This window comes from Stegodyphus dumicola, chromosome 10 (assembly GCF_044657685.1).
Source record: "Stegodyphus dumicola isolate Sdum_Otavi_A_Nest chromosome 10, ASM4465768v1".
Taxonomy (NCBI): domain Eukaryota; kingdom Metazoa; phylum Arthropoda; class Arachnida; order Araneae; family Eresidae; genus Stegodyphus; species Stegodyphus dumicola.
In genome coordinates this window covers 107,497,601-107,515,075 of record NC_140777.1, presented here as the reverse complement: position 1 = coordinate 107,515,075, position 17,475 = coordinate 107,497,601, and the positions used below count along the sequence as shown (strand labels likewise).

General features: G+C 32.2%; 1 protein-coding gene across 1 annotated transcript in view; it reads right to left on the bottom strand.

The window, feature by feature from the left end:
• The window catches only part of LOC118181585 (visual pigment-like receptor peropsin), a 366,047-nt gene that overhangs the window by 82,176 nt on the left and 266,396 nt on the right, over positions 1-17,475 (bottom strand). Inside the window, exons 2-3 of the mRNA XM_035350739.2 lie at positions 11,351-11,513; positions 8,281-8,408 (exon numbers count right to left, since the gene is read on the bottom strand). Of these exons, the coding sequence (XP_035206630.1) occupies positions 8,281-8,408; positions 11,351-11,513 (291 nt within the window). The remainder of the gene's footprint in view (positions 1-8,280; positions 8,409-11,350; positions 11,514-17,475) is intronic.

The following is a 17,475-nucleotide window of genomic DNA, read 5'->3' as shown; positions in this document are numbered from 1 at the left end:
CCTTCATGCATCTGCTGGATGCGCAGTTCCGATGCGCTGGAGACTGCACTATTCATTCATTGGACAATAAGTTTTAAGCATATTTTGTCAAAACATTTATGCATATGAAATTTCAAAGCAATCGGAAGATTCCTTCTTGGTGCGTCGATGTTTTTGTTATAGAGTGTAATTATAAATGAGTAATGTTTATAATTTATCCTGTGCCATAAAGTTTATAAAGAATTGAGACTTTATTTATAAAGATCAAGTAGACATTATAGTTTATTTAAATTTATTTAGTTTTCGTTGTTATTCCGCCAATTCCGTGTCTTAACAGGGAATTAGATGGAGTTCACGTGCTAGCCGCAACAGATTTTTTCTCATGATCTATGGGACAAGAACTATTAACTGCTGAATAAAGAAAATTCTTCTTAAAATGCCTAAGCCTCATAAGAATCTGACATACTCTTAAATTTCAGGGTGTCTAGGAAGCATTTGTTCAATGACAGTAAATTTTAGAAGAAAGTAGCGAAGTTTCTGATCTGATTTCATCCCATCTCTTTAATACAGTCAATGTGGTTATCAAAAAATTAGCTGAAATTCCTTAAATTATAAAATTTCGTTAACCTGACTTGATGTAGAGAAAATATTGAACTATAGGCAAGAAATCCGTTATCAAGTAAATAATGAAATTTATATGGCGATTTACATTATAGAGTTTCTCTCTTTTATCCTGTTAAATGTAATGCCAAGGAACATAGTGAACTTCTTGAATCGCTTAAGTTCAAGAACAGAAACGTAAACTTAAGAACGGTTAATTACTCTTTATTTACTCAAGATAAGATTAACAGTCGGCCCCTTTTTTACGGCGTACAGCATAGCCTGCACTTCAGCTTAAACTAAAAATATAAGAAATAAGAACTAACTAATGACTAACTACAGAAATTAGCCGAAGATAACCCAATTCGAAACTAGTTGACCCGCAATATTATATTAGCCAGCGAGCTATCAAAAGGCACGTAAAACGGCCGAGAGTAACAACAGCTTAGAGGGACGTAGCCCAAAGGCAAACGAACGCTACTCAAGAATCTTCACTTTCTCTGGCGGAGTCAGTTGAACTCAATTACTGTTCTTCTTCTCATTTGCATCCAACTCGATTATAAAAGCTCATTCTGGTAGGGAGTTTTAAATTGAAACTAGATAAGATAGGAAAGATGAATTAAATTAAAATAACTGCTATAAAATTAAAATATGCCTTACAACATGATTATGATGGTCGACATATTATAGACTTTTCTCAAGAGAAAAATTACCAGCAATCATTGCATTTCAGTTGCAGGAAAAAACTTCTGAAGTTGAACGGAGAGTTTAAAAGATTTAAACATTGTTTGATTATTTTAACTGACACAAGACGAAACATAAACGAAATAATATGATCGTGATATGTATGAAAATTAAATATTCAGCTACAAAATATTACCAAATTAACTATTAAAGGCTTATGCTTAACATAAATAAAGAGAATTGAAATAATTAAGTATGCTCAATTTATTTACATACTTAAAATAATGAGTGAAAAAATAGCAAAATTTTATTCGATATACTTGTAGGAAATTGAATTGTTGTGTAACTTGCAAAACTAAAAGAGGAATAAATGTAATATAAACTACAGTAGTTGACTATAATAGACAACAGAAAAATTGGCGACATTACGAATAATTTTGTTTCATCAAGACAAAAGATCAAACGGCTGTAATGCAAATTATTTTATGGAAATAAATTTTTAATAACGTTTGGAAGATAATTGCACTGGTATTCATAGAACATTTATAAACGAAACTGTCAATAAAATGATAAGAAGAGCAGAAAATCATTGTACAGTCAGAATAAACGAGTTTCTTTGTAATTGCAATTCAGTTGAAACACCTTGCATGTATGAACTGTGAGCTATGTATGCTTTGTATTTTCTTAAGTTAATGAAAGCTTGCTACATTATTGTTATTTTTAATACACTTCTCACAAATGAAAATGAAAAGTCTCATATCCGAATTAAAATATTAAAAGTAAATATATGCTGTTTATTTAAATGATGATTGTAGTTAATGCGGTATCTTTGAATCAGGGTAAATAAAGAACAATCTTTTCATTTCTCGATTAAAACATAGAGTCATTTTTGTTAATCGATTTAAGAGAATTTAATTCAGCATTTCTCTCAAAATTAATTGCAAAATTACTTTTGCTGGAAAAACATACTTTTAGAGTTTCAGGGCAAAATTAAAGATAATTCAGATAAAAAGTAGAAGAAAGCAAAATTATTTCTGATGATGTGACTGATACTTGCATAAAATTAATTAGAATTGAATTTATATTTTTTATTTTAAGTTGCATTTTAATAAGCAGGAGGTTTTCGTTGTTGGCCAGGAAAAAGTTGAAGTTTGGATAATTAAATAAGAAACTTGCAATACAAATGAAATGATCATACAAATCCCAAGCAAAACTATACTAAGCAAATACTGCACTAAGGAAAAGAAAGAAACAGAGAAGAGAAAGAGAATATTTTTAAAACTTCTATATTAAAGTATGCTCTTAAGTATACACCATTATAAAAGCAAACTTTTGCATATGTCCTATGAATTCGGTAAATGAAGAAATATTTGATGCAGATTTATGGCTGCATTTTGGCCTTTTTCATTTGTTGTTCATTGAGCCTTATCAAATTAATTTAAAACGCAGGAAAAAGATTTAATTTAAGACTGCACGCCTAAGTATATCTTGAACGAGATCGTCATAAATCCATTACGAAGATGATGAAGTAAGTAAGTTTTTCACTTATTTAAACGACTGGCGATTATTTAGTAAAAAATTACAAAAACTTAAATTTTTGCATGTGCTCTCGTTCGTGTGATCGTTCCAATTTGTAGTTCCTCCAGTTTGGACAACTGGACAACTAGAGAATGCAAAACTAGCCAAGAAAAGCTGCAAAATTAATTTAATTTCAATTAAATTTTACTCCTGATGAAAAGCTGATGATATAGGACATAAAACATTAAACTATGTTACGCAAAACCTTTCCGTAGTTTAGTACATTACAAATGAAATTTGAAAGCCTTACTTTAATAATATAAAAGCTATTTTTAAAATTTTTGGGACAAAACTTAAAAGACAATAGCAATCTGGAGCAATATTTTTACATAGTTGACTTTGCGGATAATGTTGATAATGTTAATTTTTTTTACTAATTAGTGTTATATCGTCAATTAAATTATTCCTAATTAATTAATATTTTACATCAGTTATTTCAAATTTCGACCATACAACTGTTATGTTCTTTAATCGAGGGTGTGTTTTATTCATTTGTGTATTGGTTTCTATCGTAAGAACGTTTAAAGTCAGTTTTTCAATTTTTGTCATTTGGCTCGGTTGGAGAGACAATGACATTAAGTTAAATTTCTAAGTGTTATTGTAATTTAAAAATATCGAATATTGTTGCTTTCACTTGAAATTTTTACAATTTATGCAGAAAAACTTTGGCTGTCTATTGAACCTACTTTTACTAATTTACTTTATATATGTATATATCGGGAGTTACGCTCAATTAAGTGATTATTTTCATCAGATTTGGATAATTTCTTGTTAGCTCAAAAAGTCACTTTTTTAAGCTACTTTCCCTTCAAGATGACCTTACTTCCTGTTCTTTTTGAAGGGTGGCTTTGCGCGGAAAAAGGGGTTGTTGTTTTTTATTATCAATCTTGGCAATGGGGTTGGTGTTGTTTGAAATATACTCATGTCCATAAATTAAGGATAATTCGGAGTCACGCGGAAATCGAACTCTAAAATAAATATATCACCTGTAAAATCAGTACACACATCTTCAAGAATCATATGCAAATTTCAGGAAGTAACCAGATGACACTGATGGTACGTCACAATGACGAGAGTATAAGAGAGTGATATATAAGGAATAAGGCAAAGAAGTAAAATTGTTCGCAGGCGCTTTATAAGCATTTCAGTGCAATAACCGAATAGTTATGACACAAAGGACGCATTTGGATGATCTTTTATGTGGTAGAATTATCGGCCGTCTGGAATGTGGGCGTACCCAACTGGAAGTATCAGACGAACTTGGAATTCCTCAGAGTGTCATCTCCAGGCTTTGGCAACGACTCCAAGATGATGGTAATGTGAGTAGACCTTACAGCACAGGTCGCCCCAGAGTTACAACGCCGAATGAGGACCGGTATTTGGCAGTTACTGCCAAAAGAAACAGGCGGAGCACAGCCTCAGACGTGTCTCGTCAGCTCTCTTCAGCCACTGGTACGACAATTTCAAGGCAGACGTGTACAAACGCTTAGGGCAGATTGGTCTATATATGCCCGTAGACCTGTCAGATGCGTTCCAATTACTGCAACTCACTGTCCCCTGCGGTTATTCTGGAGTAGAGAGCATGCATTGTGGACACCGCAACAGTGGGTTTGTGTGATGTTTTCCGACGAGTCCAGGTTTAGCTTGCAGTCTGCTTCTCGCCGGACTTTCATACGGAGAGCTCCAGGTACCCGTTACCACCAAGAAAACATCATTGAACGACACCGTTACGGTGGCGCAGGAGTGCTCGTTTGGGGTGCAATTATTCTGGGTTCCAGAACTGACCTGCATGTTCAGATTGGAACCATGACAAGCCAAATCTATCGGGACGTCATTCTGAAACAACATGTTCGTTTGTTTCGGGGGCCATGGGCGCACCGTTTGTGTTTATGGATGACAACGCTCGTCCTCACCGTGCAAAAATCGTAAGCGAATGCCTTCAGTCGGAGGATATCACCCGTATGGACTGGCCAGCATTCTCACCGAACTTGAATCCAGTAGAGCACGTATGGGACATGCTTGGCCGACGAGTTGCAGCCCGTCAGCCTCCTCCTACATGTCTACCGGAACTTCGGAGAGCATTGCTTTTTGAGTGGTGTAATATTCCCCAAGATCAGATCGATAATTTGATACTCAGCATGCCTAGGCGTTGTACGGGCTGTATTGCATCGTCTGGGAGACATACAATGTATTAACAATCATACCAACCATGTAATATTGGTTTTTTGTAAATAGGTTTTTTTTTTGTAATTTGCTCCAGGAAGAAAAAATCGCTAATTTTTTTAATAATATCAAACATATAGCATCTTTTTTTGCTCTTTACCTTTTGTTTAAGAAATAAGCTTTACAAATAAGTCAAATTTGTTTTGCTTCTAACTCTTCCTTTGGCTGATTTTGCATTATCCTTAATTTATGGACATGAGTGTATTTTGAATTATTGATCGAAAAAGTGAAATTTTTTGTTATTAAAAAGTGAAATTAGTGTTTTATTCTTGGCATTAATGAAAATATTTTCTCCTTGATTTTGGGGATTGTACAGGAATGTGGTGTCTGCTTGATTTAAAACGGGGGGTGTACGCTTGCAGGAGCTCCTTTCTTTCGGCTCTTTGTTATGGCCTGTGTTCTCCGTGAGCTTTTGAGCTCGGAGTTCGTACTATGGGATTATCATACTTAAAGTCTATGTTTTAATTCCAGCTTCTGCGGGTTCAAGATGAACAATTATATTCCGAAAACAAATTTGTTTGCACTGGGGTTGAGTGTATTTTTTTATAACTACTAAAGTTCCCTCTTATTAATCTGGCGGCTACTCGAAAAGTGAAATTTTTTCTGGATGACCAAATTGTTTGACACAAGATTGGTTGCCATGCCGGTCCAGAGGGCCTCGTGATGGATCAACATCTGCATCCTTTTTCATCAATACAGTCGAGACCTTTTTAACGTGGAGTCCTTGTCAACTGAATATTCTATGAGTCGGGACTCAAGTCGTTCTGGAGGAGACTGATAGGGGTTTTTCATCTACTTGCTTACCCGTGACATCACAGACTTCTGATGTGGCCCACAGCTAGAATTCCACCGATCTTCACATAAGATTTATCGTTTCCTATTATTTCTGTATAACACTTCACTGAAATAATCTCCCTAATGTTCTCATAGTAAATTTAATAAGCGATTGTATAGTTACTTACTTAAAGTCTACTTCGACTCACAGTTATGTGGTGTTGAATGATTGGTTTAATTTTTTTTGTTTGTGCAGAAGCGAGAACTTAGTAATTATTCTTTCTTTCCTCATGCTAAGGAGACCAGGTTTAACCTAACTTTTTAATAGAATGTGATTAAGAATGTAATTACTGGTATTGAGGAAATTTACCGGTGTTGTTTTTATACGACCAGGGAAACTGGGTGCAATGAAATTTGATTTAAAATGGAATGATTTTTATTTGCTGACAATAATGCGAGATATATTTTGCTCTCATGTTAATTAGTATAAGTGCAATTGTTTTCCCTGATAAAGTTATCTGAGGCAAATATATATTAATACAAATTTTATATAACTAATTTTTATATAACAATATATGATATTATAATATGTTTGGTTTGTTGAGTAACATCAACCCTGTAATCTTAAAGATAATAGTTCAGTAAACAGAAGTTACAGTTTAAGTAATTATTTGCTATAGTTGATTGTATAATGTGTTAAAGTTAGTTGAACAATAGGTAGATGTTAAAGTGATTATTACATGGAAGAATTCTGTTGCTTAGTAAGTTTTGGGTTAATATGTTTATTTCCTATCTCTGGGAATAGGTAAACTCATGTACGGAACATTTTATTTTAATCTATAACTAATAATAAATAACTTGGATTTAAAATTACAGCAGTATTTGTTTGTCTTTACGTAAGTTTCTTGTGTCACCCTAGCTCTTGCTATTCTGGGTTCTTTTGCATTTTTTATAATACACAACGCAATCTGAATTAACTTTTTATTTGGAATTTTATGAAATGATTTGTTTTATTCGCTGTCTTCCCGGTTATTATCTAAATAGGTGAAAGTTTCTATTCTGGTTTTGAAATTTATTACTTTGAAGCATTTTTTGGCATCTTGATAATCTAGTTGTATAGTGTTAATTGTTAAAGGCAAATTCCAATATAGAACATTGGTGTATGGGAAACATTTTTGACAATAGAACGTTTTACTATGGGGCCATCGAAAAATAAGTTTTACCCTTTTTTTTACTAAAAGGTGTTCACTTGTTTAGAATTATCGTAGGCAGAAAGCTTACCTTATTTGATATATTTTTTCAAAATAATTCAAGACTTGTCACGGCTAAGGGTAATTGTGAACAATAGAGAAAAGTGAAAGAAAAAATAAGAAAGAAAATGGCGTGAGAAAAGAAAGAAAGAAAAAATAAATTGAAACAAAGAAAATAATGTCATGTCATGTGCAATGTAGTATTTGTGTAACATATGTAAAACAAATAAAACGGATATCTAAAAATAAATACAGTAAAATATAACTGATAAGGTATTATCGAATTAAAGTAACTAAATTTTCTCTGTATGTGTATAGAGTTCTTTATCGCTCGTAAATACGAAAGAAAGGGAGAGTGAAACGATTTAATCTTATGCTAGTAAATTTTCAAGTGATCACGTAATGTAAGTAAAAATATTATATTTATGCAGTATTAATACCGTAAATATTACCCACTCTATAATTTTAACATTTTCTATTCAGTATTTCAATAGTTTCAAGAGATTATAGAGCAATAAAAGCTATGCATCTTTACGCTTATTACGGGACTGCCGTTGAAAAGCGGCATTTGACAGGCATAAGTTTCTATATTTCATCGTAATTAAACTGGTTCTCGTTTGGCTCGCTTTTCATTATTTATGAATGGTTTATTTCTTTAATAAGCAAAAAATAGCCATAGTAAGCTAGTTAGTTTTAAGTCATGGATTTTATAGCAATGAATGAGGAACCATGATTGTAAAATCACTTTCTACTATCTGCTGTAAAATAAAAATTTTAAAAATGCTGTAATTGTGCCTACATTTTACATTGGAAAAATCATTTGGTGAATATCACATGGCATAAATTACAAACTAAATTAGAAATTTTTATTGTAATTGAACATGAATTTAATTTTTCAAAAGCACTGGTTATATATTTATAAGCAAAAAGGAAAGAAGAGATTTTTAAATCTAAAATATTTTCTTTCGCACGAACTGCTGAAATTTTGTTACTTCTACAGAGATTCTACAAAGTCTTTTATGGTCTTCTATTGTTATCATTAAAGGGGCTTTGTACTTTTCTATAGGTTATATGCCTCTATGACTTAACATCTGTACGAATTTATATATCCCACCCTTCGATACGAAATTCCCTGTGTCCATATCCGGCCAAAGAACTGTAATCGCTGCCAGGTAGAGCAGCAGGTTCTTACTCAAGCTAATCCGGCAGGCGATGAGGTACCTGTCCAAGGCGAGCAGAGCTAATGTACCGATGTGAGCAGAACCAAACAAGAAGCCCATGAAAGCGTACCACTGGCAGCCTCCTTCTCCAAACAGCCATCTGGTGGGAGAAAAATAAATGAAATTAATTGTCACATATTTTAAGTGATACATTACTTCTCATAAATTTAAACAGAATTTAGTTTAATAGAAATGTATCGGAGGATACGATTCTCCTTTCTCACTTCAGAAAAAATTCATTTCAACTATCAGATGTCGCAAGTAAAGATTTCTTTTCTACATTTATACAGCCGCTATTTCTCGATATTTCATTAATTTTAAGGATTTAAATGAGAAAGATATGAGTATAGAGATGGCTAATTCATATACAAAATAATCTCATTACAGCAGTAATTTTTATTTCGTGTGCTTGAAATGCTTTCATATTTAAATGTCGAAAGCTCAGTTGCTTCAGAGTTTAAGAGCAGACATTAAATGAAGTAGTTAAATGCATATAAGAACGAATGTTACCTTTTGTTTTAAAATTGATTTATTATTGAACACTTATAAATGATCAAAATTATAAGAGGTAACTCAATATTTAAAGTTTGTAAGTAAATTTTATAGCAACATTCAAGGCTATTTGAAGCTGTATTTGTGAAAAGTATTTTTGGGGTTATAAGCATGCTTTTAAAATATTCGACTTCTTGAAAGAGGCAGCTTTCATTCTGCTGTTTCTATAAGTGATAGTTTCCAAAACGATTGCATTAAAACTATTTGATCATAGACCTATAGTTACAGTTTTGGAAACGAACCAAGTTAGATAGACTTTCAGGATGAGAATATGTTATCATACATGTTCAAGAAATAAAACTCGAGAAAATACGAGAAATAAAAGTCAACGATTCCTGAGATTCAATCAACAGCGATCAACAATCTTAAGCGATTTCGTGTTAAACGGGTTTACTGTATATATGTTACGGTGAAACACCGAAATCTGGAGAATGTCGACTTTCACCGCTGAATGTCAACATTCACATAGTCGCTTGGTGTATGTCCGAAATATTTTCCAAATACTCTTACTTCTGATTTACACCGGTGAATGTCGTCATTCACCAGGTACTAATGGTGAATGTTGAACATATAATAATATTATATTTCCTTCTCCGTAATTCATTCGCGAAAAAACGCACTTGAGACTCAGAATAAGAACTTAAGAATATAAGAACTTAAAACACACAGTACATTCAAAATGAGAAAGGAAAATAATAGAAGTTATAATCTTACCAAATTATGTGATTCAAATCTTATTTATTGCAACAACTTTAACTATTATGACACTTTGAATTGCACAAGAGGCCCTTGCTTTTACAACTGCATTTATTTGTGGAACACTTCCTTTTGGAATAGCAGCGTGTACATATACTCCTCTCTTTTCGACCTACACCAGAGCATATCTGTGATTGTCGACATACACCGGTGAGGGTCCGAATGTACAAGAGTGTAAAGAAATATTCGATCTTTCACCGACGTATTTGGTGAATGTTGACATTCTCCGGTGAAAGTCGACATTCTCCAATTTCGGTCTTTCACGGTAACATATACACGTTTTGCTAAATAATCATGCTCAAGAAAATACGAGAAATTAAAAATTTTTAACGACCAATTAGAAAAAAAATTAACGAAAAAAGCACTTTTCTTACTTGAATCAGTTAAAAACAAAGACGATAAGAAGGTATTAATTTAAAATTTTTGCAATCCTTTACAGAACGTTGGTAAATGTAACTAAGTGGTTCAAGTACGTTTTGAACACAAATTTCTAAAAACTTTCTTTCTCTAATGTAATAAACATATAGGTTCCCATGCAAGTATTTCAAAAGTTCATTTGCAAAAACGCGTTTAAATTCGAAATTTTTTCATTAAGGAAATTAATTTTTTATATCATCCCTAAATTAGATGCTTTATTCATCATCTTTTTCAGCTGAAAATAGTTCAAATCATACAACTGTGATAAATTTTTCCGAGAGAGTTTTTCTTGTAACAGAATTTTATTTCCTTCCCCATAAATATTTTTATTAGGACACCTTCTCAATATGAATGTTTTTTCTAGAGGTTTCCTATAAAAGAAGAAATTTCGTACACTTTTATGGAAAGCTTTCAAAAGGGTACCATTTTCTATAAGCCTATTGTGATTAGTTCATTTTGTAAATACAACAATGCGCCTGTAACCAACTCTTCAAAACGTATTTCGCTGTGTATTAATTTAAAAATCCATGCTTAGGAAGAAAAATGTATGTTTATATTTATTTTTGTAAACTACAGTAAATCCTTGTTAACACAAAACTCAAGAAATAAAAAAATCAAGAGTTTGTACTAAAAAAATTCGTGTTAAGTGATGACTCAAATATTTTATTTTTGGAATAATTTTTTCTACATATTAACCATTTACAGTATATATTTACATAAACACTGTAGTATATTATGCATACCGTGATAGAAAACACTACAGTACTACATTAATTAATGTACTGTAACTTGGAAAATGCACTAACAGATCCTTTTTGGGTGAAAAATTCCTGTTTATTGTGCTGTCGCAGACAAGAACAAAAACACCTAGTGATTTCATGACTAAATGCACTCATGGCCGACAAGCGGTCGGTGGTAAAAGCAGCTGAAGCCAGATAATTTGGTCCGGGGCTAGGATACCGGACAGGAAAAATGTGAAAATCTTTGAAAGTTACAGTTAAATGATAGAATTCAATGATGCAACGGACTAAAAAAACAGTTCGTAATTCGTGTTAACCGAAATTTGCCTCAATTGAGAAAAAGTTTTGTAAGATCATATACATCGCTGCCGGGACCGAAAATTTGTTCTTGTTAACCGGGAGGTCGTCTTAAGCGAATTCGCGTTAAAGGGGTTCACTGTATATACAAGTTTTGCAAGTACAACTTATAGGAAGTAATTTTCTAACTTATATAGATATCATATGTACACCCATACCTTAAATTATCGTTCTTAGAGGAACTGAAAGAGTCAGTAAGTAGAGTTAAGGTAATGCTTACCTTCCTGCGAAACTGGACGAAGATGAGAAAGGAAAGCCAAGCAGTATAAGTCCAAGATCTGAAACTGCTAAATTTATCAGCAACAGAGAGGTGGGCGTAACCAGAACTCTGAATCGCAAGAACATAGCTAGGACAATGCCATTCCCGATGCTTCCTAGTATACCTAGAGAAATAAAAACAAGGTAGAATTTAAACATTTGGAACTTTAAATATTTATTCAAACATAAATAGAGCTAAACTATTATTACCTAAAATTTAGGTAGAAGCAATAGTGTTGAATAGAAATAGTTTTAAGAAATGTCAAGCTTTTCAATTTAATTTTGGGCGCTTAATTATCAATTAACAATACTAATTTTTATTTAATCATGTCAGTTTTCAAAACCTATGTGACAATTTGAAGCAAAATCTTAAAAAAATATAGTCTAGAGTAGATTTAAGTCATCGAAATGACCACTTAAAAAAAAAAAAAAAAAAAAAATCGGGGGTGGAAAAAAGAAGTCCAACCTGTCTTCAGAGTAGGCTCTGGCAGCCGTTGTTCCATGTATTATGGGCAAGACAACAATAACAACAGTAAATTCTTCACATTAGCTAGCGCTGGTTACAATAGGCATCCAGTAAATGTTTTACACTGATTAGAGCCGGTTACACTCGGCATACAGCAAATTATTTACACTGTTAATTCTTAACACTGGCTAGGTGCGATTATATCCGGCGTTCACTAAACGTGTCTACAATTGCAGTAATGATACTTGAACAGCAGGAGTTTAACTATGCGTACAAGAAAATGTTCTCGGCACTGGTTAAATGTATTTGGTTTCTATTTTTTTATGCAGTATCACAGCAAAATGTTAAGTTATTTATTAGCAATAACATCACATAAAAAACAAAACAAACAAACAAATAGAAAAAAATCTCAAAGGTTTCAGATTTTAAATTACATGCAAAAGGGCATTTTTTTAACGTTTTGTGATACCTTTATTTATTAAATATCAATAATATTCTTTGCACTCAAACCATAAAATTTAGTTCAGTAGCAATGTCGCAAAATAATTTTAAAATCGGCATATCTTTAAAATTTCCGATACATAGTTCCGCGCCCACTGGAGATAAAAAGTTTTTTTTATCCCGCCTTAGAGTGTTGCCATTGCTCGCTTTAAATTGTTGAGTTTATTACTCAAAAATTCAATAAAGTTTTACAAAATATAAAATCGATAATAAAACAAATTCTAAATTTCAAATTTGGTCTTCCAGATGCCTATATTCGTAGGAGGATTACGTCTTTCAAAATTCGATGGCTCTAGGTACCGTTGTTTTATCACAATGCGAAAAATAGACATACATTTATGCAGATTTTTCATTATTTAATTTCTTCAAATATAATGCAAGACTCTAACATTTGGTGGCAGTTTGAAAAGTGAAACGGACATTTACAGTGATTCAACGCAAAATCGCAAACCAAAAACAATAGTCCTTCAAGGAAAAAGCCCCTTTGGACTAACAAATGAGCATCTAGCTGTTAAGTTAATACATCTAGTAGATATCGTTCAGTTCTAGCTATCTATTTCATATACTGAGTTGTTTAGGATTTGTCTTCTTTGAGAAGGAGGATAAAATTCTGAGAAAGCAATAACAGAAGAACGAGAGACGATTCGGAAAGCTGCGATGATAATTAATCATATATAAACGTAGCATTTCAGAGGGGATACAGATGTACCAATTAGAATCTGAAGAAACTGACGTAAAAAGTAGTTAACGTAGAAAGTAGCAACCTGCCATTTGTCTCACACTGATGAATAAAAATCGAAATTTATAATGAGATGTTAAAAACAACAATACCCATATGCATAAAAAAATGCTATTATATTATTTCATCGTAAATGGACTCCGCAGGAAGACTTGCGCGCTTATTTAACAAAGCAAAGATTTAATTGCTTAAAACATAGTTGCTGTACATTTAATATCACTGGATCGCTTACCTACAAGGTTTTACTACCTTATATATCAACACTTTCTATTTCTCTAGTTCAGTAACGTTTTGAAATGAAAATAATAAAATGTCTAGGAGAGGATTCCTTTGATACGTTGAAAAAAAGAAAATAAGTATTAATAATATTATTTGTCATTATTTTCTGACGTGAAAAGAAAGAGTTGTATAATATTATTAAATTTACGAGAACTTCCCTCTGTGTGTAAAATGATACATTGTCTGAGGAACGAAAATATAATATGAAGTAAACAATAAGAACTATCGCTATCTGAATGAAACACATTTTATTTTAATTAAAAAGGAAGTTTCAACTTCTACAGAATCAAATTATTTTCCTTGCTCCCTTCTCTTATTTTCTTTTCAGAAATTTGTGCTCGACATGTTTAGAGCAGAAATTTTTTTTAAAGTTATGTAATACTTGTTTTGTGGAGTAAAAAAAATTAACCCCAGAAGTAAAGGCTCATTTCATTAAGCTCTATAAATGCTGAAACCTTTTTAAAAAACTAAGCGCTTCGGTCAAACGTTTTTATTTAATCAAGACAAACTACTATGCACATGTAAATCAGAGAAATATAATAATGAAAGGTAGTGCTTAAACCTACACTCACATGTTCCACTTTTAATAAAGGTAATTATTTCCAATCACTAAAAAGCATAGTAAATGAGCATGGGGTAAAACAATTTATTTTTTATAAAAAGAACTCTTAAATAATTTTTCTTCGAAATATCTAGTTTCTTATTTATCATGCAAGGTAACTATTTTTTTTTAAGATAAATTCTTTTTCCTTTCAAGAACTTATTTGTCTATTACACTACTAAGCACGAATATTAGTACAATATGAGTTAGTTATTAAAAAAGGGCACTTTTAGGGTTTAAAATGGGTTATCAATACAGCCATATTAAACTTTAGAAAAGTCCTTTTTAAAAATTTTGACTTGTTAGAAGGATTTTATTATTCATCTCATCAGATGACACGTTTAATGGGAATAACATGCATAAGAACTCGATAGTGAAAGAGTTTGACCAGCGTTTAAATCTCGGCGAACGGTTGCATTGGATGTTTTTATAGATTTTCCAATGCGTAACATAAATACGAGTCTTTCTTTAGGAAGTACTTCACGAAGTTTCCGAAGGCAAATATTTGTTGTGTACTTTGAAGCATTAAGTCGAAAAAAAAAAGTATACAAAATCAGAATATTTTTGCAGAATGAGAAAAATGAATAAAGATTATCCAAAGAAAGTAAAATCAAGAAAGCTTAGACTTAAAATCAATAAATAACCAGTATGATTACATATTAAAATATTCCTCAAAGAGACTAATGTTCCTGACTACACCATACGAGATTTTGAATTTGCCTCCAAGAAAATGTAACCCATACTCAGTGATGGCATATGACAAGAAGAGAAGTGAACCGTTTTTATTAACTTACAAACAAGTTATAAAGTTATAGCAAATAATGGAAGTGGTCCTTGTTCACGTTTACGCACATTTAGGTACTAGGACCACATTGGCTGATGTTACATGTAGCTCTTTAGCACTGAGCGTTTGAAAACGGTCAGTGCTAAGGAGTTTGATGACAAGAGACAAAGAAATTGAGACAGTTTTGATGTTTTCTGTGAGTTCAGTTTAGGTATATGGGCTGTTAACTTACTATTTCACTATTTCTCACAGATAAAAATCGGGGACAAGGGTTTCAGACTCTATAGTCTCTGTTCACAGTTCGCTTATCGTAAAAAACTGTGTTGCTTATCTATTCGTGGCAGTGAGAGTGCGAGGGATGAAATATTGCCAGATTTTGGTGGGAAAAGCAGTACATGTTTTTATTCTAGAGTTAATTGATTGTAAAATTTCTCTAAGACATCCCGGTGAATCTCAGCATTCACAGATGATACGAAAAAAATTGGAAATGGAAGAAAAACTATTGTTTGTATGCTTAACATCAGGCACCAGTTGCTGATTTTCTGGTAAAATGGTGTTTCGTGAGTCATGTTTCGATTTTCAGCGGTCTAGTACGAAAATTTACACGAGTTGTAATCAAGTTTCGTCTCTCATGAAGTACAGCACTTAATCCAAATGCCTGTCAGCAACACATGTTTAGCTTTGTGGGGCTGTTTCTATTTTTGCCCAATTTGAAATAGAGAGATTTCAAAACTCGCCAAGAAGTCATTTATCATATATCTCTTTTCTGAGACATTTTTCTTATTGAGCCTAGGAGGTTACTTACAATCATCTGCTGACTGACAAGGATAATTTTGGGCCATTTCGATTTCTTCATGCTTTCAACAACGTCAGTCAGATGCCATTTTGAAATCAAACTCTGACTACACAGAGTTTTTTTAATCTCGGGTACTTGCCAGGGCCTCTTGTGCTGCTTTAATAGATGTGTTCAAACATACCTCTTTATAATCACTATTCGATGTCCTAGGGATGTCTCGTTTTGGAAAACTGTGGCAACAGTGGAGTTTAGAGTGGATATCCGAAAGTGGTTGGATATCCACTCTCTGTTATGAAGCTTTTTAAAAATCCTGATTTTGTCAAACGTATAAGAATAGCAGATCACTGTCCTTTTCATCTCGAACAAACGATTTGCTAAGGAACAAAAACTGGACAGACGTTTTAATCATTTTCTGTATTAATGGTTTAATTTCGTTCTAATCTACATCTGTTAATATGCTGTTATTTTAGTTTACTTTTTTTGGTATTTCCGTCATTTAATCTGGTTCCATTATTTAAACATTTGATATTTTTAAATTTTATTTATTAATTTAGTTTATTAACCCAGATCACGAAGATAACAGTGTACACACGATACAGACTTTTATATCAGACTCTTTTAATGACAATAATATTTACAAGTTTGAGGACATTCTGCCTTTCCGTAACTCAATAAAGTTAAAATTGTATGCAAAAAGAAAAAGAGAGTTTTGTATATTTAAACTCTTGAATGCGTATGAATAACAAGTAAAAATAAAAAGTTTTTGCAGATACCGTAATCCCATTAGTTTGGCTAAAAGACCGAATAAAAACACCTGACAATAGAAATAAGGAAAAGCATTAGAATTTAGGACATGTAAAAGGCATTCGTCTTTAGAAACAAGGAAAAGTACTTCTATCTTTTGTTCGAATGATTACACTTCTATTGTTGACTTTTCTTTTAAATCTGTGAAAGAAGCTTAATTAATTTAAAACAGCGAACAGGAAATGCTTCCAATGGATCGTTCAATTTAGATTTCATTTTTATTCTTCAATAGGTAAAATCTATAGTTTATTTTTCCAGGATTAAAAGATAAAAATAAATGAATGGATGAAAGGATAATAAATCGATTCTCTTTTATTAAGTTATTCAAAGTCTCCTTTTGATTTAATACGATAGATCTCTCAAACAACTTCCGAGCCGTTAATGCTTTTAATTAACGTGTTTAATTAGAAGAGAACAAAGAGAGTGCTGAAAATATTGGTGAGCATAAAAATTATGGAATTTGAATTTAGTATTTGAACAATTAATTTGACACAAGCATAGTGTATACATTTTGTTATCACTTCTTGACATTCGGAAAGCATTTAGCAAAATCTTTCCAAAAATACTGAAAGTTACGTTACATTTATGTTACACTATTCACTGCAAAACATACTCCCATTGAGGAAAGTCTCGACACTATAATGATGCTTAACTTACCTTTTGTGCGCCGCGTTTATAATAAGTTCTCAGCGTGTTGCCATTTGTTGAAAGATTTTTTAACTTATCTTTTGAATTTAATTATCCGTAACTGCATAACAAACAGAGTGGTTTAAAATCAATAAACGCAGCTTTTTATTATTTAAATCTTCATTTAATATAAGTTACTTATTATAACGGACATAAGTTCAAATATATTAATGTCATTAATAAAAGAGTTTTCTATATATTTTTTTTACGTACACAATCTTTGCAGCACATCCAAACATCTTTTGATAAAACTTCATTTTAGAGTACGTGGTTTTCGATTTAGAATGTTACAGTGCCTCACATTTGTTTCTGAATGCTCGTAGTTTTAAAATTTGTTTGCCTAAATCTTATACTAAATATTGAAAGAAAGACCTTCAGATTTCTTTTAATGCATTATTTTTCTCTATTTTAAGTCTTGCTTGTTGCAAAA